This window comes from Labrus bergylta, chromosome 14, assembly GCF_963930695.1.
Source record: "Labrus bergylta chromosome 14, fLabBer1.1, whole genome shotgun sequence".
Taxonomy (NCBI): Eukaryota; Metazoa; Chordata; class Actinopteri; order Labriformes; family Labridae; genus Labrus; species Labrus bergylta.
Genome location: NC_089208.1, coordinates 22,709,009 through 22,736,199, shown reverse-complemented (window position 1 = coordinate 22,736,199; position 27,191 = coordinate 22,709,009). Strand labels below are relative to the sequence as shown.

The 27,191-nt window shown below is 43.8% G+C and overlaps 1 protein-coding gene and 1 long non-coding RNA gene across 3 annotated transcripts in view; one reads left to right on the top strand and one right to left on the bottom strand.

Moving 5' to 3' along the window:
* Nucleotides 1-19,167, top strand: part of spns2 (SPNS lysolipid transporter 2, sphingosine-1-phosphate) — an 84,665-nt gene extending 65,498 nt beyond the window's left edge. Inside the window, exons 9-13 of one of the 2 annotated variants that reach the window (XM_020650438.3) lie at nt 203-268; nt 1,114-1,212; nt 4,287-4,450; nt 7,996-8,032; nt 15,037-19,167. In XM_020650438.3, the coding sequence (XP_020506094.2) occupies nt 203-268; nt 1,114-1,212; nt 4,287-4,450; nt 7,996-8,032; nt 15,037-15,051 (381 nt within the window). In that variant the 3' untranslated portion in view covers nt 15,052-19,167. Of the gene's footprint in view, nt 1-202; nt 269-1,113; nt 1,213-4,286; nt 4,451-7,995; nt 8,043-15,036 lie in introns of both variants that reach the window. The other variant, XM_065962885.1, reaches the window with a different exon arrangement.
* Nucleotides 19,168-22,221: 3,054 nt separating this feature from the next.
* LOC109996356 (uncharacterized) lies at nt 22,222-23,259 on the bottom strand. The gene is made up of 3 exons (XR_002278499.3): nt 22,804-23,259; nt 22,603-22,714; nt 22,222-22,460 (listed from the first exon to the last, which is right to left on the bottom strand). It is a non-coding gene; the product is annotated as an uncharacterized lncRNA (long non-coding RNA).
* Nucleotides 23,260-27,191: the final 3,932 nt, after the last annotated feature.

Here is a 27,191-nt window from a genome sequence, read left to right as displayed (position 1 = left end):
GGCCACAGCATAATGACATGTTTTTAAACCACAGCAGCCAAAGCACTTTTATTCAGCCGTGGATTCCCACACACTGCAGCAATATCTGCGTCCTCCTCTTTTGGCTCCATGTCTGTTTAGCAGTCTTTTGTGCAGAGAAAAAAAGGGCAGATCTTAATTAGAGCCACTAAATCGTTTTGTTTTTATCTACTTCTTTTTTTAGGTCTGCATCTTCATAGGAGAGACGCTGCTTTTCCTGAACTGGGCCATAACAGCAGACATTTTAATGGTAAGTAGTGAGACCTATATTTATCTGCTGGGTAGCTGGAAATTCCTGCAATTAACTATAGCAGAAGTTGGTCATCTAATTAGACAGAGGTCTAATTAAAGATGGATTTATCATATACTGTATAAATAATGAATGTAGCCACCTTGACGTCAGCGAGTGGTTTGTCAACTGCCTCAGCAGCCCAATGGTTCTTTCCCTTTTTAAGGTTTTCTTTTACTGTTTGTAAAAGAAAACAAATACTGTTTGTACAAGGGGGCGGAGCTAGAGTGGAGCGAAGAGTTGGTAAATGCTAAGTTATGAAAGCTATGCAGGCTACGCTCATGGCTAATTAATTAGTTGGCCAATTAGATTGTTAAAGGTCACACATAATGTAAAATCCACTTCACCATGTTTCTCTAACACTAATGTGTCTCTAGTCTGTCTATAAACCCCCCAATGATGAGAAAAGTCCATCCTCTCCGTCTTTTGCCTGCTCCACTTTTCAGAAAATGTGTGCTCAAACAGGCCGTTTGGAGATTTTCCCTTAATGACATCACAAAGGGCAGTAACCCCTCCCCCAGGTGGGTGTCACTCCCACAGCTAGGTGTTTGTTCTGCCCTCTGAGTCTGCCTTCTCACCGTAAACAATAGGACATGGAGCGAGAAAGCCTGAGGCAACCACACCCTTCCAGAGAGGGGGCGTGGTCAGACACAGTTCTTTTGCATTTAAAGCTACAGACACAGAAACAGTCTGTTCTTAGCAGGGCTGAGCGGTTTATAGACATGCTGAGTGAAACTTGTTGCTCTGTCTCTTCATCATCTTACATCCTCTCATGTATTTTTCTCCCTCTGTTTTTCTCTTTGCAGTTTGTCGTCATCCCGACGAGGAGAGCGACTGCGGTAGCCTTTCAGAGCTTCACCTCTCATCTGCTGGGTGACGCAGGGAGTCCGTACCTGATAGGCCTGGTAAGACTCTCCACGAGGCAGTTCTGTTGTGTGTTTGGTGTGTGTTTGAGGGGGGGATATATTTAACGTTGTGCTGTCTGCAAGTCTGTAAGCACCCCATTCATACGCAGGATGTTTTCAGACACCGGGTTCAGCTCTTGCTTTAAGTGGGCCGGTGCAAAGTTAGGAACAAGAGGAGCTTTTAGCACACGTCTCAGGAGGGCTGGTGTACTGAAGTGTGATTTCACCACTGCTCTTCAGGCTGTCAGCGGCGTTTTCTAGTAAAAGTCATGGTCACAAAGAGGGGCTGGCGTTACTGTTTTTGATTGGTCAGGGAGGCGAAAGAGGGTCCTTTAAGAGATGCTCTCAAGGTCACAGTCGCTCGCCCTCTCTATTGGACAGTCCCCTCACCACCCACACTGCACACATACGCCCAAACATATAGCATCAAGGAGGCCGGATCTTCACGTTTTATACCAGTCTAAATCTGTTGGAGAATAGTCTCCCTTAGTGTTGTGTGTTTACATTGCGTCTCACAGTCGAACCTCTGGCTCACAGCCCGGGTCATGTTCACAAAGGTGAAGTGTAACTCTTTGATTAGTGAATCAAACAGATCCTGTCAGGGCCTGACAGGCTGGCAGGAGACACAGTAGCATTAAAAGTGTCTTGTTGTTCTTTTGTTTCCTCCGTAAATGGAAATGTTCAACTATTGTCAGCGCGGATAAAAGGAGCTGTAAGTTACTTCCCAGTTCAGACGAGCTCTTCAAAAGGCTGAACAAAGCTGGCATAAAGACACTCACAATCCTGGGAAAGAGAATCTGCCTCGACAGCTTGTGATGTATTGTTTCCTGCAGATCAAATAAAACCTCAGTGTCATCTTGAATTGTACAAACCTCCGATTGACACATTTAGACCGAACTTTGAAACGCTGTGACTCAGCCTGGGTCTATTTTATTCAACTGATGTGAATATTTTCCACCACTCCTTATTATCCTGTATCATCACCGTAACAGTTCAACATCTAGGTCAAAAAAATATTAATAAAAGTTGTTATCAGGTGAGTTTTTATATGATTGAGGAAGAGGGAGGCTTTCCAGTTTTCCAGGAAGTTCTAAATTGTCAGAATATTGCGGCCTTCACACACACACACACATACACACACACACACACACACACACACACACACACACCCCCAAGAGTCACCCAGACATGTCCCCTCAGCGAGCCAGTCAGTCAGTCAGGTTCTCCGTCCAGCAGCCTCGGGGGTCATGACTCTGACTGTCCGGGGGTCGGTCAGCCCCAGAGAGCTCCAAGTGCGTCATCGCTCACTGCCTCGGTTCCTGCGCTGAGGTTTAGCATGCCAGTGTGATGGACGTGTCGTGACGCATACTTCAGCTCAGGCAGATATACAGTCACCCATGTGGACTGGCATCAATCCCGTGTGAGAGCAAAACTGGAGAATCTGGTGAAAAACAGACTGGTGGTGATTGCTAAGCAGCCATAGGAGAAAGTGAGCGATGAGTCAGTGCCTTTTGGTTCATTTTGGATTTTGACATGCCGCCCAAACAGAACAGCAGACGATGCACCAAACTCAACAAACGCCCGCAGATATTGTTCCTTAAATGCCGCACAGATTGCACTTACTGTTTGGTGAAATGAGAAGTGTTTTAGTACATCTGTACCGCTCCTGAGACGGAGCCAAGATCTCCGTCCAACAGCACGTAGACCTTGTCAGCTGTCACGTTAGAATCCCTGGAGAAACGCGTAATGGACTTCTCCTACATGGCCGCAGGCAGAGTGGGTGGCAGGGGAACGCCGGGAACAATCTCTGAGCGATCTCACCAAGAAATGCTTTCTAGTTGGATAATTAGACGTGCAGCAGTATGTATTTTTAGCTAAGCTGAAGTATGCAAGTTGCCGGGCAATTTCCTGTACCTGGTGAAAGGACTCTGCCCCGGCCACACACACTGAGGTTTTTTTTTTTATCTTTCTCCTCACAATGAACACACACATGCTCTTACACACATGAACGCATACTGTACACATGCCTCCGACATCCTCCTGTCAGCATTTCTCCGGGTCTCGTTCTGCTGACGCTAACATATAATCAATGTGCTCTTACCAGAGTGACCTATGCGGCTCACACACACACACACACACACACACACACACACACACACACACACACACACACACACACACACACAGAGGAGAAGCCCCCTCTGGTTCCCCTTCTTCATACATCCTCACAATCTACCATCAGCTACCATCAGCCTCCTCTCCATCACGACTGTCAGTCCGGTGCTGTATGTGTGTTTGTGAGCTGCTTCATGAGCGACACGGGGAGGCAGAAATGGTCACTTCACACCCACTGTTCTCCAGCTGTTGTTTGTTCACGACAGACTGAGCGGCAGTGTTACTCAAGCCTCGGGCAAGCGATAAGAGCGGGGAAATGCGGCCTCGCTTTAAAACCGAGAACCGAGGCGGCTTACATCATGCAGTGTCGGTTTTTATCTGTTGCTATGATGACAGAGGCAGAACTGACTCTGGTGAAGCGTCCAGTGGGCGTGTGCAAGGCTTTGTGTGCTGTGTGAGAGCGTGACGGGAGATTCTGAGAACTGCTGTTGATTTATTGAAAAAATCTATAAATATTCTAATTTACCCTCTCGAGACAGATTCAAAGTTTCCTTTGATACTTGTTCACAAACAAATGTTTGTAATGATTGACAGCTTGACTTGCAGCCTCCTCTGATGTCTCCTGAAAGTATCAGAGAAACAGATTCTGAACATGAAACTCTTTCCTTTTGGGTTCCTACCACATGTAATCATCTTTGAATTAAATAAGCCATATAAGTGAATCATGGTCCTTTGGCCTGGCTCGTTCACTGATGGATACTTACACTAGCTAGGAGCCTTGATGCTAGTTGAAGCTATGATATATCATGGGGGGGGGGGGTCCTTTTCCTGGAGAGGTGACACATGCCTGATGCAGTGTAGGCTGTATTGAAGGCATATCTCATGGTGTGGTTATGAGACCATCTCTAATAAATCTCTCTCCTCTTCCTTTGTTTGTCGTGTGTGTTTGTTGCATGCAGATCTCAGACGCCCTTCAGGAGAGCTACGCTACGTCAGCCCTGTGGAGGTTCCTCAGTCTGGGCTATGCCCTCATGCTCTGCCCCTTCATCATCGTCCTGGGGGGCATGTTCTTCCTGGCCACCGCGCTGTTTTTCCTGGATGACCGGGAGAAGGCCGAGAAACAGTAAGTGACTCAGACATTGTTTGAATAACTCATCATTGTTTCATTTGTTATTTAGTCATGTACTCTTTAAATATTTAATACTTACTGCAGATGTCCTCCACTGACTCCAAAAAGCCAAACACACCACTTAAGTGCAAGAGGCTGAAATATTGTTGTTAGTCTGAGACACAAACGTGGTTATTAATTCATCTGGACACTGTTATGCTCTTTAACCCTGATGCCGGGGTTTGACATGTGTCAGGGACAAGACATGCCAACAAGGTTGCAAGACTCAGAAAGGCCACCGAGCCGGGAGAAAGCCCAAGTCAGCAAAAAGTGCTCCCGAGCTGACACGAGCTGTTTGAGCCATCAATTCCTTAAAGTGTGCTTACTTAGACTTTTAGCAGCTACCGCCCCTCTCGTCTGTGCGTTCATATTTTCCCCTTGCAAACACCAAAAGACGTGAAGCGAGAGGGCACAGTGGCTGGTCATGGCCTTAAAAGGCTAAAACAAACACACTCATCCCCCACTCAGATGGTGAGACATGGACTTCTTGTTTCTTTCTCGACTATTTTTTCCTACTTTTTTATCACGCCGGCTTGCTCCCCTGGTGCCAGCGCCCTCAGAAATGACTTCCTTCCTGTTGAAGATGAGGGACGTTTTTAGACAGGATGGCAGTCTGATGTCTGTCTGCAGTTGGTTTTTCTTTACACCTTGGAGTTGTTTTGCTGGGTGTTCCCACACCAAAGCCTTGCATAAAGACAGATGTGCGAGATTTTAGAAAAACTACAACAAAGTGAGACTGTTTGTGAGGTGAATATTTCTTTAAAAAAAAAAGGAAATGTGCAAACAGTCAACGTCATGTTTCAGTGAATTTGCTACACTTAATAACCGAGCGGTCAAGCCTCCACACAGCCTGTTAATAATTCCTCTGTTATGTTGAAGAACAGCTTTAACGGGGGTCTCTTCAAAAGCAGCACTAAGTCCTGGCTGTGGCTTCTGTTGGGTGTGATCCAGAAAAATTTAAAAAAAGGGAACGAATGCAGAAACAATGACTTAAAGAAAAGTCACACTCTTGCCGTCGTGCCAGTAATAGATACTAGTTTGTGGTTCAAACAATCTGACCACATTATTGCTCAGTGTGGGCAGATGGCACATGTTCAGTCAAACTTTATCCAACCACACGCGCCTTTATGACTCTCACTCTGCACGCTGCAGAGCAGAGCTGATAGGACCACAGACGGAGTTAAAACACTCTGAGATGTTAAACAGAGACACTGAGGGGTTTCTCTTTTTGTCCTTTTTCACTAATACAATCCTGAACAGAGGAAAACGACTTCTACTTAACCTTCTACTACTACTAGTGTTGTAGTACTTGAAATAGGTCTTGGTCTGGAGACCACTTTTTGGAGGTCTCAGTCTCGTCTCGGAATCGAAAGCATTTTTACTCGGTCTTGTCTCGGCCTCAGACTGGGCGGACTCCGGATTTTAAATCAGGACTGGTCAAGACCACCACTGATGGACGTTTTTCCAATTTGTTACAGTGATGAGAAGGACAACGCCTCTTTCTAAAAACATGTATCTTCAATTTATTTGGTTAAGGACGCAACCTTCCTGCTGTTACAGTCTAAGATGATTTTTATGGTCTTGACTTGGTCCTGATCCCTAAATGTCTTGGTCTTGTCTCGGTCTCGGAGCTCTCTGGTCTCTGGTATGTCTTGGTCTTGGTTAGTGAGGTCCTGCTGGATTTATGCTTCTACAGTGATGATAATTCAGCATCTTACTTTTAAGACCTTTTAAGTTTTAAAGTGTTATTGTGAACTTCACGGTACATTTCTGAGCAGTCCTGTCAGGATCGTTCATTTAGTTCTTTTCCTTGTTTGTTCCTTTGTTCTTATACCTCACCCACAGGTGGGTTAATCATATGCTAGCTTGTCAGATAACATCCATACATACATCTACACAGAGCAAACATACCTCAACGAGAGTGTGTGTGTGTGTGCGCGCTAAACATCCTAAAGAAGTGAAACAGCAGCAGCTCTTATGTAACGAGTGTCAAACAGCACCTCAGGGAGAGAGAGAGATGACAACATCCCCAACTCTGTACAACTCCTCTAGTTTCATGACTCTCATATTTATAGTTTCCATTCACACTATAAAGCCTCCAATTTATAAATTCCACCCCCCCACCCCCCGCCTTTACCGGCCACTTTGCTGGCTGCTGTTTTTTTTTTTTTTTCTCCCTCCTCCTCCGAGTGTGTCCTCAGATACTCAGCGCTATTTCTGAAGGGAGCCGAGCCGAACAAGTTACTCACTGGAGCGCGCCGTTCTATTTCCAGCCCTGAAGAGTGCTTTATTATTTCTAGGTTGTTAGCTTTTTTTGGCTGCAGGGATGCCATTTATAGCTCAGTGCGTGCCCCCCTCCTCCTCCTCCTCCTCCTCTTCCTCGGTGCATTCACCCGATCCATATTCACACTTAGTGTTGTGTGAGAGCAGATCTGTCTCATCGGCGAGGCCACTGTGCCCCGACCGTTCAGACTCAGTAAGGGTCAGGTAGTGAGTGACAGGTCGAGCTCGACAGATGGCGTGTGATGAGTCAAATTGGTGAAAAGTGGTGGAAAAAAGACTAATAAATGTTTAATAATAAGCTTTATTTATAAAGCACTTTTCAAAAAGCATTTCAAAGTGCTTAGCGGAGGCCGTGAAATATGAAAGATGAGTCACAAAGTCAATCCACTTAACAGAACAGAACTGTGCATCGTGCACCCCCCCCCCCCCCCCCCCCAAAAAAAAAAAGAAAATAATTAAAAAGACAATTGTTGAGATGATTCTCGAGCCTTATCTCTCGTCGTATTTCTGATTTTTTTATGAAAAACATAATGGGTCAAGATGATTCTAGAGACATCCCACTTTAATCACAATTTCCATCGCCTTTTCGATGCTACAATTACAGACACAGTTGTGTTTTTTGACACTTGGATGTTATTTGAGCCGGTTAAACAATGGTTGAAGGAGGACTTTGGTGGACTGACTGCCTTTATTAGATTGGACAGCTGAAGAGAGACACAACATTTTGGGAGGAGAGAATGGGGGATGACATGAAGCAAAGGGCCGAGTTCAGATTCAAACTCACGGCTGCTGAGCTGAAGACTATAGCCTCTGTACATGGGGAGAGCGTCATAACCGCTAAGGAAGGGGCTCCCCAGACTGACTCCATTTAAACCAGTTTTCAACCAGATCTTCACACTGATCTCACAGTCAGACAGTGAGGGATTAGACACAAAATAAATGAATACAAATGTATTGAAAACATTCTCTAGGAAGTCTTTAATGTCTGTACATTCCTTATTCTGTGAAATACCTATTTTAACGTGCAGAGTGCGAAGGCATTGTGACCGTTTTATCTGGAGTAGAAATGATTACTCTGTTATTTCTCATTATTGAGGTGACCTTTCTCTGAGTATCTTCAAATGTCCCTTCAAATCTCTGCAACCTCATGAAAGTATTGTCTCTTTCTGTTATATATATGTTGATCCTAACTCCCTGTTCTCTTCCTTTCTCCTCAGGTTGAGCCAGCTGACTCTGCCCACCTCCTCAGTCAAGGTATGACCAGGTAAATTACCTTTACTGCAAAAGAGCCAATATGACACTTTCAGCAGTTGAAGTAGCTGATAACACAGAGACGCTGGCGGCACATTAACATTTATAGTGCTCGCTCTTCTCATTAGAAAGCATCGTGTAGCGTCCGAGGCACAGAGATCACTAAACAAGATCCGTCCAGGACTTCAGAGACGCTCTGATAAGAAGCTTTATGACATCGCAGAACGCTGCGGTCGATACACAAGATGATACAGACAATGATTGATCTATGATCCGTTTCCCCCCATTGTTCTCAGAGAGTGTCAAGAAGTTGTTGGAGTTATTTGACCGACTATCTGGCGTCTTATCAAGGCCAGCGCTGCCTTCCTGCCTTTATCAGACTCACACACACAAAGTAAAAAAAAAAAAAAAAACCTCTGTAATTATTAACGGAGGGAAGAAAAGACACAAAGAGTTGGCAGCCAAGTCTGCTCGGTGGTACAATGGGGAGCTACTGAAGTTCAAAGTGAAGAGAAAACAAGATTAAAGTCTGACTCACTGATTAGACGGACGAGGAATGTGCTGTGACTTTGTTGTGAAAGGTTATCATGGTCAGCCAGAAGGTCAAGGTTGGATCCCCTCCTTCATGTCCTTATAACCCAGTAAGGATTTAAACGTCCTCTTCACACTCAGTTGACCATTCACCATTCACACGCCACCCAAGAAGCAGCGGTAGCAACTTTAGTTTAAGTGGCAGGAATAAATAATGTCAGCCAAGATTTGATGAAAAGCGCGAGGTCGAGGGTTCTTTGTGATAAAATGACACCGACTTGTGAATACCAGGAAATGCAGGTGTGTGAGAATTCTAATAGGACGGTTAGAGATCAGAGTTGGACGCAGTGTGATGATGTGCCGTCTCCATGCGGTATTTGAAGGCAGCATTTGATTTGATGGAAATTTTGTATAAATGTGCAAATTCCTGAAGAGTTTCAAACAGGAGGAAACTAAAAATCTAGGAGAGCGGCGAGTGACAGCAAGGTGGTTTTCTTTTCTCGGTTGTTGCTTAACGCTGGTCCTTGGTGAAGGCGTCATGCCGCAGCGGTCCAAAGAACACCATCTTCAGCTCTCCTGAGCGGTGGTGATGCTAGAGTCTGTCGGGGCCCTTGGCAAAAATCAAGTAGGGGCCCTCGAATCATCACGTCCTGTCTCTTTTTTCTCTCCTATAGACGGATAATTCCTCTTGATTTTTCATTGGTAACTTTCATTGACAAACTTTGGTTTTCACCTCAATAATACACGCGCACTTAGCAGGGCAGCGTGAGGGAATGTCAGATGGGGCCCCCTTTGGGAGGTCTCCTACTGTCTTTGGTTTAAGTTAGTCAGCCCTCAGGGGCCCCCTGCTGGTCTGGGGCCCCAAGCAGTGCCTCTGCCACTGAGCTGCCCACCCGTTCCTTTTTTTTATTGAGTGCAGATATTTATTTTTTTATTTGTGTCAAGAAAGAGATATGAGAGGGTGTAGTGTTGACTGTTTCATCGTGTCCTGACCAGGTGCGGCCATGTTTCAATCAGCAGCCCCCCCCCTCACAAACAGCTGGGGAGGAAATGACGTGGGAGTTGTAGTTTCCTCCCGGGCATCACCCAACATTACAACCGCATTAAACATAGCCGCAGCACCTCCTGTTCACAACCAGCTCTTATATTAAAGACAAGAAACAAAACAGACATGGTGGACTTTCTCTGAATCATAACAGTGAACTATCTGTCTATCATAAGTCAGTAAGTTATGACTGTTGTAAAAATATCCCTCCAAGGTGCGTTCAAGGACACTCTGACATTTGAGCATCGGCAGATGAAAAGCATTGTTCAAGGTCTAGCCTTATTGTCTCATTGTGTAAAACATTTGGAATTTTGTGTCTAATGCAAAATAATACCAGAAAATCTAGATTGTTATTAATCACTTATTTTTTAATAGTGAATCACAATTGATCACATTTTTAATCAAATGTTTGGCAAATAAGTTAAATAAGGTCACTTCACATCCTGTTCAGCTACAACCCTGCTTTTATTTTGAAATAAAGTAAGGAGCTTCTGGTAGAGTGAAGGTTAGGACATGAAGTTAAGCACAGAAACACAAAGTGGTTAGGGATCCCCAACTGAGGTCAAACAGCTCAAAGGAACGGTAACAAAGGTCAATGTGTGATGTCATAAGGTCAATGTGTGATGTCATAAGGTGGATATTACTTTGGACTCGTCAGCTGAGCTGTCTGAGAGTTTGTTAAAGTGAAATGAGACATTCAAAGATGCAGCAGTGTCCTTCTTTTACATCACTGAGACTACAGGGAGACACTGAGGACGACTATCTACGGAGAGCCTGAAGGGACAAAATAGCATGAGATTAATACTATTTTAGAAATTAAAATGTGTTTTTTTTTCAGCCAAAGCAACAGGAGCTGTTTTTAAGAATTAAGTCATATAGCGGTGCACTTCCTTGTTTGAGCATGGTTGCATTCACATCTCCCGCAGACCGTACTCGAGTACACATGAATTGTGAAGACTATCATCATGAGTAATACTAAAATGATGATGTAAGAAGTGTTGTTTCTTATTTATTTATTTATTTTTGTTTTTATATTTGTTCTAAATCAGCAGAGTCAGAATAATCCTTAATGTGCCAATGTCTGTTCCAAACACTTTCTGCATGCAGCTACATCCTCCCTTAACAAAGCCTAACTTTAGGGGGAAAAAAGTAATGGTTTGATGGATCACCCATCACAAGCAACTTCCAAAGCGCTGCGACATCATTTGCATCTAGCACTGATGAATGGGATCCAGTGGCTGTCTCGACGGCAGGAAATCGATCTTAAAAGTAGTCATATTCTTTGGAGAACAGTCTGCAGAAATATTAATGACACACAATTGGTAGCTAATGGGCTATGATATGCAAAAAAACACCAGTTTGGACTTTTAAGTGCTGCAGTGTCATTACCACAGGCGGGGAGGCATTAGCATGCACAGCTAACGACAGGTGACATGAAAGGCTCCTGCATGGCTGCCTCACAGATCAGGTTTCAGGAGCAGTTTGTGACACTCAGCCTGAGGGTTTCATCCGCTCTGTGTCACACTCAGCAGCTAAAGCTTTTTGTCCTGCTGTCAAACGGGGCTAATTATAGAGAACAGTGATTACAGCAACATGAGGTCGGAGTTGAATGTGCCTGTGAACTGACTCTAAAGTGAAACATGGAGGCGCTCCGCTGTGATTGATTTCCAACATTTGTTTTGGAGGATAATCCAATCAGGGACAGGCAATATTTCCTCCCCTGGGTCTGACTCTCTGATCAATACAGTTCACAGTTCAACCACAAGTCCCAGGGGGGCAACAAGCTGAATTGAAGGGACAGAAAAAAGATGCACTGTGCAGTTTATTAAGGGGAATATTTCGATTAAAGCAAGTGTATATCTGATGAGAAGTGGAGTGTAGGAGAGGGATTTCAAAGTAAGAGAGAAAAGACACACGACCACCGAATAAATGAGGATAAAGAGAAGCTGTAATCGCCTAAGCTGTTATACATCGCAAGCTATTAATCTCCAGCGATGCAATCCCAGACGGAGATCAGATACACAGAGATCCAATTAACTTCCTCAGCAGGGAGGAAGCGGCCGGTGCTGACCAGACTCACCCGGCACCGCACGATAACAGAGGACATCCCCGGGCCGGCCGCTGTCAAAAGATCAGCGGGAGATCTGACAGCAGAGCTTCACACTCATTTATCCAGTAACCACAATCCCGTTCTGCTCAGGAAATTAAAAAAGAAAACTTAGATGAAGTGGCAGCCGCCCCAAATGTAACAGTCCAAAGTGTTTGTTCAGCTGCAGGCGAGTACGTCCTCAGTCAGATATGCAGAGTGAGAGCTGAGTGTCCGTAGAGTATACACACACACAAACACACCCAAACACACGTGCAGAAGTGCACAGCCAGGCCTCATTGTGACATGTGTATCCTCGAGTCTATTAAAGGTCACATCTTCTCCTCCTCCTCTTCAGTGTAAAAAAGTCTCAGAGCTCCCCAAAACACGTCTGTGAAGTTTCTTGTTCTAAATCCACTCTGATCCTGTACCTTTAAATGTAAATGAGCTGTGTCTGACCAGCTCCATAGAAAAAAGATGATGATGCCCAAAATGCCAAATCTGAGGAAGCTCGAGTCCCGCTGGCTGTGTTGTTGTCAGAGCCGTGTTTACATGGATGGGACGGTCGGCTCCTCCCCTTGTGTATAAAAGCTGTTTTAATCAAGGACTAGAGAGAAGAAGAACATACTCACTGATTATTTCGATGTAACGTAAGTGTGTTTAGATCACAGTAATTCTGTGTCACTTTACATGCAATGTGAAGCTACGAGCTATCTAAAGAGCGCTAACATTAGCATGCTAACACAACAATGCAGGAGATTACAGCTCGAGCCAAGGATTTAATGTGTTTAATGGCTCTTAATTATGATGCTTTTTTTAAAGTCCTACGTGCAAACTGGGGGAAGGGGGGGGTTCAGTATGGAGGAGGTGTCACCAGAGAAGTTTGTTTTGGTTTCATGCTGGAGCTCAAGGGCGACCTCTACTGGATCAAAAAGTCACACATCCCTCCAAGAAACCTATGTATGTCCTGCTGGCTTTATTCACTTCTTTAAACAATGTGTGTTTGGTTTCTCCAAAAAGAGCAGACAGCCACATCTGCAGCATCTCCGATGAGCTGAGTTGAGTCATGATTGGCTTCTTCCCAGCTAAAAGCCACTACAAGTCTTTGGTTTGATCAGAAGTTTAATTTCGTGCCAGACCTCTCAGACCTCCTCTCTGTTTGTCTGAGAAACCAACAGTCTTGTCACAGTGACAGAGAAGCTGTGAGGAGGCAGGACACTCTCACACATATCAAAGCATCCATGACTCCTAATTATCTCGATGCCTGGCTGGCATTTGAGGGATTTAATTCTTATGTTTGGCTCATAAACAATTCACAGTTTAAAGCACCGACTGACGGCAATAATTGAGGGAAGTGGTTCATCCCAGAGAGGATTGGATCTGCAGCTCCAGAACAAAACACAATGTTTTACAGAATCCTCTAATCCTCCTGTGAAGCTATTATCCTTGTTTGTATGATTTAGCTCTTTGTTGTTTTTCTGGAACACATCGAGATGTGTGCAGGTATAATGATGTTGGAGTATTTGAATGGATAGGTGTGTGTGTGTGTGGTTAAAGTGTGAGCTGGGTTAGCTCTGCGCTAATCCTGTTGTAGCAGCAGTAGTAGTCTGTGTACTGGAGCATTCAGGGCAGCCTGATGACGGACCACAACACACAGCGGGACACGCTGCCGTCCCTCCAAACCAATCACACGAGATCACTAACGTGGCTTAATGGCCTCCAAAGGGAGGGTAGATCTCCTCTCTGGAGCCACATTCATCGCTCTTTTAATCTCTGTTCATTAAAGTATCACAGCTGGAAGACTTTTGAAGATGTCAGCAAAATAAAGATTTATTATATTTATCAGAATCAGCATCGAGTTGATTGCCAAGAATGATTACACATACATGTTTGTCCTGGTCTTTTAAATAGTGAAGTGATCCTGCTGTCAGGGGACTTAACATCAAATAAACTGTAAAAATGAACTGATCTGGGGAAAAGGCGTTAAAGTTCGCTGCTCCCTTTACTCTGAACAAGTTACAAAAAGAGCTAAAACTTAACGAGCTGCTCTGATTGGATGCTTTAAAGAGGATGTTTAATGACCTGGAGGCGGACACATCTGGTTGTAGATGTTCTCCCTGATGTGTTCGTGGCTGATCTTGAAAAACATGTGCTGTTTAAATTCACTATTTGTGTCTTTCAAACATACAGTATGTTAAATCCCCAGTCAGGGGGCTCTCAGTCAAAAACGATAATAAAAGATGAAGTCGAGGCTGGCGGGGAATCATGGGAATGATCCTCTCTGCTACTCCCCCAACTCCCCCCTGGTGAAAACAAACTCTGAGTTGACCGTAGTCAAAACAACCGGGCGAAACCGACCTGAGGAAGAGAATGTGTTTACAGACGAGTTAATGTATCCGAGTATAATCTACATGACGTTTTAATCACAGCAGCACATACAGCAACAGTACAGCAGCTTTCAGCAGCAGCTCCCTCCTCCTTATGCAGTGGTCTTTGACAGTTGATGTAAGAACTCAACAAAAGATTATACAGTATATGACGTGGGTTTAGTCCAGTCTACATACTATACCTTTAATTAACAATAACAGGAAGTGTAAGGATGAATAGTATGTGTGCATACATGTTATGTATCTTCTTTTACTCGAGTCATGATGTGAACACTTTGGATTAGTGCGAGATGATCTAACGTTTGACGCTGCGCTGCTCACACACGTTTTGTTTTGGTTTTCACATCAGCGTATGCAGCCTGTATTCTTACTGAAGCGTTTAAACGCCTCAAACCGATCAGATTGATAATAATTCTTCATCAGCATCCATCGTTAATCTTTGTGTATGTGTTGAGTTAAACATTTGATCTGTCTAACTTACAGATTTTGGATCTGACAGCAGCTCTGTGTTTGTGCAGCTTACAGCCCTCTGTTCCAAAGACTGGGGGTGTGGGGTGTGTGGGGATTGTGGGGAGGGGGGTCTGCATTAAACAAACTGTTTATGTGTCGGTATGCTGGACATATTTAGGTCACAGGCTGGTCATGGTGTTATCAGGAAGGTCCTAACAGATGGCCCAGGAGCTTTCAATCTCAACATTAATTACATGAGAATGTCCTGTGGAGAGGCGGGACTCTCCTGTGTCTTCCCTCTCTCTCTCTCTCTCTCTCTCTCTCTCTCTCTCTCTCTCTCTGTCCGTCTGCCTGTCTCACTCTCTCTGTTTGTCTGTCTGTCTGTCTGTCTGTCTGTCTGCCTCATTGCCTGTCTCTCTCTGTCTGTGTCTCTCACTCTGTCTGTCTGTCTCACTCTCTCTGTCCCTCTGTCTCACGGTCTCTGTCTCTCTCTCTTTCTGTCTTTCAGGTGACAGCCATATGAGGAGCAATCTGGAGGAGCAACCAAACTCAACAAGGATGACAAATTGGAGATAAACAAAATAAAAAAAACAGGGCAGCTGATCCACGCCTTTGAAATCACGCCCGTGTTCTCATCACCGCCATCACCTCCATGATCATCCCTCACCTCCTCCTCCTCATACTTCTGCTGCTGCTGCTCTTACTTTTTTTCTCGTGGAGGCCACTCAGAACTGGAACTGAAGGGAGCGTCTTGCCCCTCTTTGAAACGCCTCCAGATCACAGACTGTGTGTTGATGTCGCACAGCGGTTTGCTGGACGACAGCTGGTGTCCTCCTCACCTCTGTCTGTGAGGATCCACTGATCCTCGCGACCCCCTCTGACTCATGATGCCATACTACTGAAAGCTGACCATGAACCTGCCCTGTCTGTCTGTCTGTCTGTCTTCACGTCTTCACGTCTCCTATGTGTCTGTCTGTCTGTTCCTTGGCTGTTGATCCGCACCAAGTGCCATGGCGTCATTACATTCCTTCAGACTTTGCACTGACCACCGACACCCTCATGACTTCCATCTCTGACTGTGTTTACATGCACAAAATAACCCCGCTCCTTGTTATGAATTCAGTTTGATTAAGTGGCTTATGTTAGCAGCCAGTAGAAGAAAAGTCATTTTTAAAAACTGGACTCATGAAGCCCCATCTTTAGCCCCGGTCACGATAGAAGCTGCAATATTCTGCCTTTACAGACATGTGCTTCTCATTATCAGACAACCCTGCATATCCTAATGTGCAGTATTTACATCGTGGACCTCCATCCTGTTCACATGGCAGATGCAGTCTTCTTACAATAAAACCCGTGCATGTAAACACAGCTGTCAACCAGGAGCCAAATAGTGTTTCAGTCGAGGGGTCAGTGAATCAGCCTTAACAATTTGAGCTTTGTCTGCTGTTTCTTTGGCCCCCCCTTACATGTGATTTTACTTTGAGCTTTTAGCACTTAAATCAGCGCAGACAGCACCACAGAGCATGACGGAGATGAGAGATTTCTGCACATTATTTCTTGTCACCATTTTTTTTTTTTTTTTGTTATATATTTTTTGTCGTGATGTATGATTTTGAAACTGGAGGTTTTTCCGCCTATGATTGTTTCAAGGAGGGGTGTTGATGCAATCCGGGCAGTTTAATAAGCGAACACTGGATGAAATGTTTTATAATTTATATTGTATATGCTTCTTTCCCCCCCTCCCCAAAAGTTGACGCTACTCTTTGGACTTTTGTTCTCGTGTAGAAGCAATAGAAACATATTTTTTAAAGGAAACCAACCTTTTTGTACACACTGCCTTATCAGTGAGCGAGGTTTCCCTTTAAAGGGGGTCAGCTCTCTGATGATTGGTTTTGAATTTCTGGACACAAAACCCACACAGAGACCGAGTGGCTTTTAATGATGGACTCCAGTCCGCTCCATGCTGGTTACAATTGCAACCATTGTCCCCCTCCCCTCGCTTTTGTACATATCCCATTCCACGTCTGAACGAAAGAATCCCGGAGTCACAATTATCGGTTTATTTCGGAGGGAATTCGTAATCCAAGACAGGAACAGGAAATTCCTCCGCTGCAGGTTGGACTGATGGGGAGCGCTCATTAACTTTGATAACTGATAAGCGAGGAATCCCCCTTTGAAAGCAGACCGGCAGGATCTCAGATGTCCCTGCAGGAAACACAGGGTCCAGAGTCCCTGTGACATAAGATGTAAAATGTACAGAAGACAGGATAGTACACAATATGGAAAACCTGGGTTAGACAATATTCATGCTTTAATAACCGTATCATATTTGCAAATGATTAAATATAAAACCCCATAAAGAGGATAAAAATCTACCCTAGTTAGTTGTTTGTACATAAAAATAACTTTAATTTGAAGCTACCTGAAGGACGTTTCTTTAGTCTGTTGGTTACAGTTTTACAGAAACCTTGAAGCCACTAATGGAGTCAAAGGTTTTAAAACTTGTGCATTAAAGGGAAAAAAAAGCACTTTGCAGACCTTTGAGAAAACACATGAGGAGGAAGAGGAGGAAGAGGAGGAGGAAGGGGGGGTCTGACCTCAGCAAAGGAAGAAAGGGAGACATCGAGGTGCTTTTTGTAGCAATGATGTGCGAGCATGACTCACCGCCTGTGTGTGGGGTGCTTGTGTGGGCTGTGTCCTTGTTACAGATCATTAGCTTTAGCTTTTCTCCGACTGCGTGGAGCGCTCTGAATGTGACTCCGTCCAACCTGACGTGTTTACACACCTACATCTTAATGAACTAAGCTTCTTACCTTCCTTTTATCGACTTTTTTTTTGTAATTTTACCAAATGAGTTTTTTTTTTTATAACTACAATAGAGAAATATAAAGCTATATCACGCAGCGACTTTAATATATTGTAAATGATGGCTTGGATGCAATGTATTTATTTGTTTGTTATCATAATGAAGAATAATCTATCGAGGGAAGTTTCATGTTTGAGTATACTACACTTTGCTGTTTGTCATTGGGTTTAGAAATGTTCCTCCGTTTGTATCACAATGAAACAACACAACACCTTTTTACATCACTAAGAGTCGCCCTGTTTTACTGTGATCATGAATCGGACTGCTACGGTAGCCCAGAGGGACAAACACACTGCAAAGGCTTTAAAGACTTCTTTAATAGAAACCGGCTGCAAATTCAAAATCACAAAAATCCAAAACAATCACAACAGATTCAATGCTGGTGAAAAAGTGAGCTGCAGAAATCTAAAACAAGAACATCAAATCAACATCCAGTTATTACAACGAATGGGCTCCAAGCCTGTAGCAGGCCGGACAAAAACAGTTCTATGATGGACAGCGTACAGGGGCATTGATTCATGTAGTGGTGGCCTGAAGTGAAAAACTTGCAGCCTTTGTTTTAACATAAGCTCCACATCTGATAGGGCAAATAGCCAATCACAGATTAGGATTTTTGGGGTGGCCAATCAGATTTCTAGGGGGGGCCCTCTACCACCCCTAGCCACCCCTCTGTACACGCCCCTGCAGACTGGGGCACAATGCTATTAATTGATACCAGACCAAAACATCTACACACACAAATAGATCAGAGGTCCTCTGAGGGCCAAGCACCACTTCTGTTAAAAAAAACCCATCAAAATCACAAAAACTCACTTCAGTCCCTGATCTGATTTAGGTGAAACTTGATTATATTTTAAGATGGTGAAACAGCTCCTGATGGACAGATAGCTTAGCTGAAGTAACCACTGATGCTAAGTGTAGCTACCATTTGCGAGTTAGCTCAATTAGTGCAGTTAGCGCTTAGATTTTTACAGTTTAATTAGCCCGCTCTTTCTGGAGCTTTTTTACTCTGACTAGAAAAGGAGATTGCAAAAGTGCATTTGCAGCATGTTTCCATTGTTGTATTTGTTTTTTGCTTTTAAAATTTGCAACCAGTTTCACGTCATGCTTATCCTTTAGGTCATTGCAGAGTATTTGCCCTCATCAGCCACCGTACACTCCTCACACATAAAACACACAAAACGAACTTCTGTGTGATTGTTTTTCAAACATCCCATTTCTGACATGTTTAGGGTGCGATACTTCTGCATTCATTTTTGTAGTTCTTGTTAGAGTTTTCTTTTCTTTTTTAAATAACTGATAAAACCATTTTGCACACTTATTGTTCAGGGATTTCTTTAAAGCATCAACTCCACGGCCTCTTCAGCAGAGGTCTGTCACTTCATGCTCACAGTAAGTGCTGACTTTTTGTCATCCATCATAAGAAGGGACATTGGCTCGGGTCAGATGGGTCAAGAATCGAGTTTCACTTTTGCCAAAACGTAGTGGATTTAGCCCCGATCCTTTTAGGAGTAAACGTCTGTTGTGTTGAGTAATTCTGTGTTAATAATCACTGAAGTGATGTATTGAGAATGTGCTATTTCTTGTCATACAAGAATCGTGTATAAAGAGCCTTTTTCTGATGTTGAGCAGAAAACAGAGGCGATTTTTATTTTTAGAGCAAGTCAATACAAAAGAGCGATGTTTGAGAAATCAAAGGATATTATTCTAGAACTGAACTGTGATAGAAAATGTACATGTCTGTAAATCAAATAAACTTATTTAATCACTTCAGTGTTGTCTCTGTTTCTCTTCAGTCTGTCACACATCAACAACGTTACTCACACACACATTGGCTGACTACACACACTCACTTCCGTTTTCTCTCTCTCTGTACTCGCTCCTCCACCACCCAGACACATGCGTACAAACAGACAAAAACTACGAGTATAACACGTGATTTCAGGGCTTCTTTTCTGAAGAACAGACAGCCTTGGAAATCACCATGGCTCCAGGTAGCAAAATCAGGTTTCTCAAAACTGGGATAAGGGCTTAGCCTGGTTACTGAAATTTAGGATATGATGTTTACATGTACAAACACAAATATGGGTACATAAAAAAAAAAAAAAACAGATCAAAACCGGTCTTGCTAACGAGTGAGGGTAAAATGGATCGCAGGACTGACAGGCAGATTGGTGCGGCAGCCCAAGTAAGGCCCCAGTAAGGTTGGACCGTCATGGGGAGGAGGGAGCTGAGCCTGAAGGCAAAGCTCTCAATTTACCAGTTGATCTACGTTCCAACCATCACTTACGGTCATGAGCTTTATTTGACCAAAAGAATGAGATTGCAGATACAAGCGTTAGTTAGTTAGTTTCCTCCAGAGACTGCCTTGGCTCATCCTTAGAGAGAGCGTGAGGAGCTCAGAGATTCAGGGGGAGCTCTGAGTAGTCGCTGCTCCTTTGAATCAAAAGGAGCCAGCTAAGGTGGTTCAGGCATCTGATCAGGAGGCCTCCTGGTCGCCTCACCTCGCTACGGGAGGTCTTCCATCCTACTGGGAGGAGAGCCAGGGGTAGACCCAGAACTCGCTGGAGGGATTATATATCTCTTCTGGTATTGTAACGCCTCGGGATCCCCCAGGAGGAGACTACACTGCACTGACCATACATGTACTAAAGTGCACGACTTTATCTACTAAAAGGTCAAAAGGTCAAAAGGTCAGAGATTATGATTTCCTTCTCTTCTTTAAGCCAGGTTTCCAGGACTGTGTTTATTGACTTGTTCCTCTTCCTCACACTGTAGACTATAAACACTAATATGTCCATGTTTTGAACAGTCCATGTCCCATTTTAAACCAATACCAAAAAGATACACCATGCTTGTAACACTGATCTGGTTAAAGCAGGTTAAATGTGTTACATTTATGCACATGCTTTCATTTACAAAAAAACACCCCACTTAGGAGAACACGACACCGTTTTTCCTCCTCTCGTAGAGTCTCACAAAGACTTGATTTTTATCGCAGGGAGAGACGGCCGGAGTGAGTCTGTGAATGAACTGCTGTATTGTTCAGGTGCAGTGAGGCAGACCTCTGTGAGACTCAGTTTGGAGAGTAATCTTGCAGTCTCCAGAGCAGTTTACAGACGCACTGATACGTCAAAGACACAACACAGGGCTCCATCGGGGGGGAGGAAAGAAAGATATTTACCTTGAGAGGAAGTCCTCAGCTGAAGGCCCTCAGTGTGCACGCTCATTATAGAAAGGGCAGAGTTATAGAACAGAGGCTAATAGCACTAATGGACTTGTCTATGACAGGGCTGCACAAACACAAAGAGTAAGTGCACAGTGCCGCTGTGACAAAGGAAGACTTGAGATGTTGGATGCGAAGCCTTTAATTAAGCAGCGCTACGTTTTCAGCAGATCTCACTTTGAGGAGAAGATTACACAGCAGCTATAGAGGAAGCTCAAAGTGGAGAATTAGTGCTTGACCCGCAGAAACCAACACCCTTTCCCACAGTCAGACCAACACGAACCCCAGAAGTCAGACGCTCCCATCTCAAAGTCAACACACCTAGTCATGCAGCAGGCAGGAAACAGTCGGGCGTAGGCAGGAAAAAGGGCAGCCCCCTTTTCTAGCGAGCACTGGAATTTCCATTTGCACTTCTCACAAACTCTGTGCGACACGGAGGGTAAAATCAGGGTGAAAAATAGCTGCAGGTGGAAGTGAAGCTTCAAAATGTCAGCTCAGTTCAGGGTTTAAAAGCAGCACTGTTTATTATGTTATCCATTTTTTAAATGTTACCGCGCATGAGGAATAAAAGCAGTCTGTTGTTTTAGAGTTTACTCAGCGCAGGGGGAACAAAGTCAGCTCTCATTCCAAGTAAAAAACGAACACTTTAAAATGTAAGAATAACATCATCCTTTCTCTTTTCTACCCCCCATTAGTGTTACGTTTCCTGTGTTTGTTTTTAAAATGAATAAATTTAACCAATTTCTTGCATTAATGTCATATTGTATATTATACATTAAACACTCGTGATGAACGTACTTAAAGATTTGTGGATCTTAATGTTTATGAACTGCAGTGTATTTGTAAAAGAAACATGATCCATATTAGACATTAAACCAATACCTATGAGTCTATTTAATCGTGAACACTTTGTGCAGCTTTCATGGACTGCATGCTCTTTTAAAATTCACAAATTAGTTTATATAAATGATGGCAACAACACATTAAAGTGCTAAAGCTTTCTCGTTCCTTTATTCATCAAATACCAAGCCCTATTAGAATCATCAAGCTTTAGACAATTGTCAGGTTCAATACTCAAATCTAATTGGCTGCAGCGTACTACGATACGGTACTGTACTGTACGGTACGATATGAGATGAGTGCTGTCAGATGGGGCCCCCTTTGGGAGGTTTCCTACTGTCATTGCGAAATTTGTACATTTTGAGCCCCTGCTTTGGTTTAAAGTTTGTCAGCCCTTGAGAGCCCCCTACTGGTCTGGGGCTCCAATCAGTTGCCTGCCTTGCCTGTTGACTAGCAGCGCCTCTGCTCACTGTTCATTGTCACTCAAATAATGAATGTCAGAATAAAAAAGTTGTGTTTCCATGTTTCCATGTACAAAGCATTCTGGCAGTTAAACAGTGTCATACATAAATAAAAATGTTTCTTCATCACATGTGAAGAAGATCAAGCAGCTTCATTTGAGGATGGCAAACCACTCATCAGAGTTTGGTGTAAACAAGTTAAAATCATGTAAAGACTTGAATTAGAGGCCAAACATGGCTCTATTACAGATTCAAACATCTCAGTATGAAATGAGAACACAACAGATTTATGATGCGGTAACACGCACAAACACATTTAATTAGTCTGGGGATTTAAAATAACAGAGTATTAACAGGAAACACGGGTTTTAAGATTCTCCAGAGAATTTTTATATTCAACAATATTTTTTTTTACATGCTTTCCTCCTGAGCTGGAATAACAGATATGATGCAATCCCTGCCACACTCGGTGTAATCATGTCTGAGTTTGACTCCACCAAACGTTTGGATGTAGGCAGCGGAGACGTCGGTGTGCCGATCTGATGATTAATGCAGAGTTAGCGGCTCAGCGGTAAGAAACAGGAGATGTGATCATAAATCTCAAAATGAGAGAAAAAGGCTGCAGAGGAAGAAGAAGTATCTGCAGTGTGCAGAATCACACCTCGGCTGTGAATCTCTCACCTCTCTCTGCAGACACCCGCCGACTTTTTCCAACCCTTCTCACACTGCAGGAACGCAGTCACCTTCACGGGAATAAATGTGGTGGAAACATTGCAGGAGTCTCTGATCACACCTGGATACACATGTTGAAATGTGGACTGAGTCTTTTGATGTGAGCGTGAGATCCATGAGCCAAGAGTTTTTATATGTTTGGTATCAAACCTGGGAGGAATTAGTTTCAGTTCAGGGAATTTCATTTTATATTCAGCGGGGAAAACAACACGAGGATGAGCCGAGACTTCTGTAAAGATCAAGTGGCAGACTGTCAAACTGTCGTCCACTGGCCCATGGAGCACGTTTGTTATCCTACCAACAGGACTGAACAGTTAAAGAAAGGATTTAAAGAAGAAACAGTGATCAGTTAACAACAAGAAACAACAACACAATCCATGCTGTTTGAGGAAAAGGCGAAAAATAGTTGCTTCGTTGGACAGATTCCCAAGAACTATGCCACCATGTTTCCTTGCTCATCAGGAGCTATTGAATGCACATGTGATGTTCTCCCTCACCTGATGGCTGATGACGACCAGCTGTGCTGGGAGGCTTTAAAGGGAGGCTGGGGTTTCCCTGCTCAGTTGGCCGTGTGTCTCCAGAGAGTCAATGCCATCAGTCGGCTCGCTGTCGTTTCTGTTAGAGTGAAAATGTAAGTTGAGTTGAGTTGAGTGAGTGTTTGAAGTGATAGTTTTCTATTCCATCCCATTCCGCCTCTGTCCAGGGACTCCCACTTCTCTTTGGTTTCAGCTCCAATTTTCCATTTGTCCATCATTTAGGTAGAACAAGTTGGTGGCTGTGGGGGGGTGGGGGGCTATGTTCTTACTGCCACCTTTGCAGAAACCAAAGGCCCACTTCTTCTTCTTCTTTCTACCTCCTTTGGGACAAGTGTAGTGTTTTGTTAGTTCCCCAATTCTCAACCCCAGTCACCCAGGTTTTGTTTCTGGGGGAATGTAACAAGGATCCCTCAAGGTGGGAAAATCATCACCAACCTTCACGTCACAAAAACTATCAGCTGCAAAACAACAACAATTCAATCACCCAGATGTGGTTTTGAGATGTGAATACAGTGGGGGGGGGGGTTAACATCGAGTTATGAAGATATACTTTAATAAACCCACGAGGGGAAATTATATTTTACAATCTGTTGTTGAACATGCTACACACATAACAGGATCCTGTAGACATGCACTGATGGAGAGATGTCAGAGTGAGGGGGCTGCACACAGTGAGCACTACTGAGCTGGAGGGGGGTTTTGTGCCTTGCTCAAGGGTACCTCAGCAGTGGTCAGGAGCTCTCCAGTTACCAGGCCAATTTCAAGACTTGGTCCAGACTGGGACTTGAACCAGTGACCTTCCCGTTCCCAACTCATGTCCCTACAGACTGAGATACTGCCGCCCAAGTTTATGTAATCGATGTATTTCATTTATAAATCACACAGGAAGCAAAAGAGATAAACTGGATGAAATGGTATTTGCCTAAGTATGCTGGCTGCTCTGAAAACTTGTAAATTGAAAGAAAAGATTGCAAAGAAAATGAGCTACAAACAAATTATGTTCTTGTTGGCAGATGTTCCTTATAAAATGATAAAATTAGGGTTTCTGGTGCCTCATTTCTAACAGAAAATCAAAAAGACACAACAAATATTTACAAGAAGAATAAGAAAATCAACACCCAAGTGCTTGTTTTTGGAGGAAAAAGTTCAAACATAATTGCCTCCCAGATTGGACGTCATACAGCTGAGAGATTTCTCCCCCTCTTCTTCTTCCTTTCCAGTTGTTGAGCATCTCTTCTCTCTGCTCTCTTATTTCAGTGTGAATGAACAGCTGAGCCCGAGGAGCCGATAACCTTCAGCTGTCAGAGTCTGCATTAATGCACAGCTCTGCATACGTTACTGTGTCATTAAGGAGGCCGACACATGTTCCAGAGGAAGCATGAGACGTCCTCCTCCTCTTTACTGTCTGCCCATGTGGAATGAATAAGAGATGTGCTTTCATGGTGGGCTGAGCAATGTCAATGAAGGAGCCAACACGAACGACGCAACGAGACATGAATGGCGAGAAACGGTCGAGGCCGCTGTCAGTGGAGCCACGTTAGCAGAAGACGTCATCACCCCGAAGCCCGTGCTAATGAGCACTCTTCGTTTCCCATCAGGCCTTGAGGCGATGGCTTCGTTTCAAACTGCGCCAGCGAGGTCCCCAATGCGGTGAGGGATTAATCTGATTTGCATGCTTGCTAACGAGGATGTAATGTAAATTGACAGTGGAATAGTGTAACCAGGGCTGTGCTTGTTGAGGGCCTCGGAGGGCTCAGCGTGCAGAAAGTGTGAGTTATGAATAGCCGAGTTTTCTGAATTAAATATGAGATTATGCTTGACTTGGCAAACACTGAACGATGTCGGTTGGCTTTAGTTGCCGTTTTTAGCTCTTGTGTTTCCATATTTAGATTTTCTGTTTCCACTGCAGCATAAACTGATTCAGAAAAACTTCCAGAGGCTATTTGTGGATGTCCCCGCGTGTGTGCACAGCAGCATCTGCATTCACGGGCCCGGCACGTGAAGCGGAGGCAGTGAGGCGGCTTTGTGAATGACTGAAGCCATGAATGGAAACACCTCTGTGTGAATGGAGACAGAGGAGCATACATACAGTATGTACACACACACCGGCAATTATCAGCTTCTTTCAGGTTACACAGATGTGTGCAGCGTACAGACTTTTAAAAACATCACACACACACACACACACACACACACACACACACACACATATGACAACTGAGAAAAATGACATTTCCGTGTTTTTCCTCATTAAAGGAGCAATATGTAACTCTGACACCTAGAGTTTAAAATGGGTACTGCAGTCCAAATTCAAAACATTGTAGAGCGCTGTAGGAGATGTTGGTCATTACAATGCACAACTTCCTGTACTTCGAAGCAATGAATCATGAACTAAAATTTCACAGTGACTAAAGGAAACCTCAGAAAGTGAAAAGTACCATCCATCCATGAACGGCACAGGAAGACTAAAAATCCTCTTTGAGGAATCATGACTTCAAAGAGAAAGTGTGACAAGAGGTAATTAAACAATATAATGGACATGAAGGCAACATGCTAAAGGGGTTTGTTCCAAATGAATACATGCAGCTCCAAGAAATAATATATTTTATTGTGCACTGAGAGCTAACGTGACCTTTTCATAATAGACCCTGCTTTCAAAGAGGTGCATGAGTCAAGAGAAGTCCAGGTTGATCACAAAAAGACAAAGAGACTCAGCATGTGTTGGAGTGTTTTTCTAAAAGACACTGAGTCTGTTACATGTGTACTGATCAAGTTTTTAAAGTATACTGATTTGTGCACGATAACATCAAGTCCTACTTTTAAGGAGGACATATTATAAAAAACCCACTTGTACAGTGTTTTTGAACATATATTTGGGTAACATGTATTTGCTGACCCACAAAATGTGAAATAAACCCATCCAGTCCTTTGTTTGTGGTCTGCATAAGTCTTACAACACAGAGAAAAATGCTCTGTTTCAAATGTGCTCTCCTTGTGATGTCACAGTGGGATTCTGGTAAAAGAATCCCCTCCCCTCCCCTGGTATCTCCACCCATGGACTCCACCCCCAGCCGAGAAAATAAACTTTAGCGTAGGTCCGCTATTTTTATTCTCTCTACAGAGGAGTGATGTCTACTGGGAAAACTCAGGGGGGCTCATTGCATTTAAAGAGACACACACACCAAACGGAGTGTTCTGAGAGAGCTGGTTTATACAGGGTCATAAACCTCCTCTGGTGCTTGATTCATGTTATATTTTGACCAAAGCACAGCACAGATGTTTCATTTAGACCACAGGGGACTGTTTGAAAAGGTGGAGAAGGGGGATAATATGTCCTCTTTAAGGAAACCTGTTCATGCCTCTTATAGAGGACTCTGAGGGTCCTTTATCAAGGTTTCTTTTTGGATAATTGAATTATTATTATTATTACTGAATGTGACTCCAGGTTGACAGGTGAAAGTATGTGTTCATCCCAGCTTTAGCTGACAGTTTGTCAAATCAATGAAATTGATCAACGTGTCGATAGATTTCATGAGTGATGTCATTGATTTTGATACATTAAGCTAATGACATTCAAAGTGAAAGTCTCATTAGACTGTAAGAATGTCAGACGACCTCTGACACAGTCGATGGAGCGCAGATCTTTGCTGCCTGTCACTGTGACCCAGCTGAAAACCATAAAAGAAGAACATCCGTCCTGACTGTGTGTAAAAGCTCCCGCTGGTTATAAAAAGTCTATAAATATTAGGGGGAAAGGAGGGTGGGGTTCTGTCTCTGTGATGGGAGGACATTTTCAGAACGCTGCTGTGACCTGACCGTGGTGCAGAAAGGGCGCCCAAATGTGTGCAGCAGGCAAAATGCCACAACATGTTAGCATGCCGAGCAGCCTCGTAGCCCGCGGACAGTGATGTGGAGACAAAGGGCAGGAACCAGTCCAAGAAATCTGCTCTCACACAGAGCGGACCGAGCTGAGTGTGAGCTGGACTCTGTGATTTGTACTCA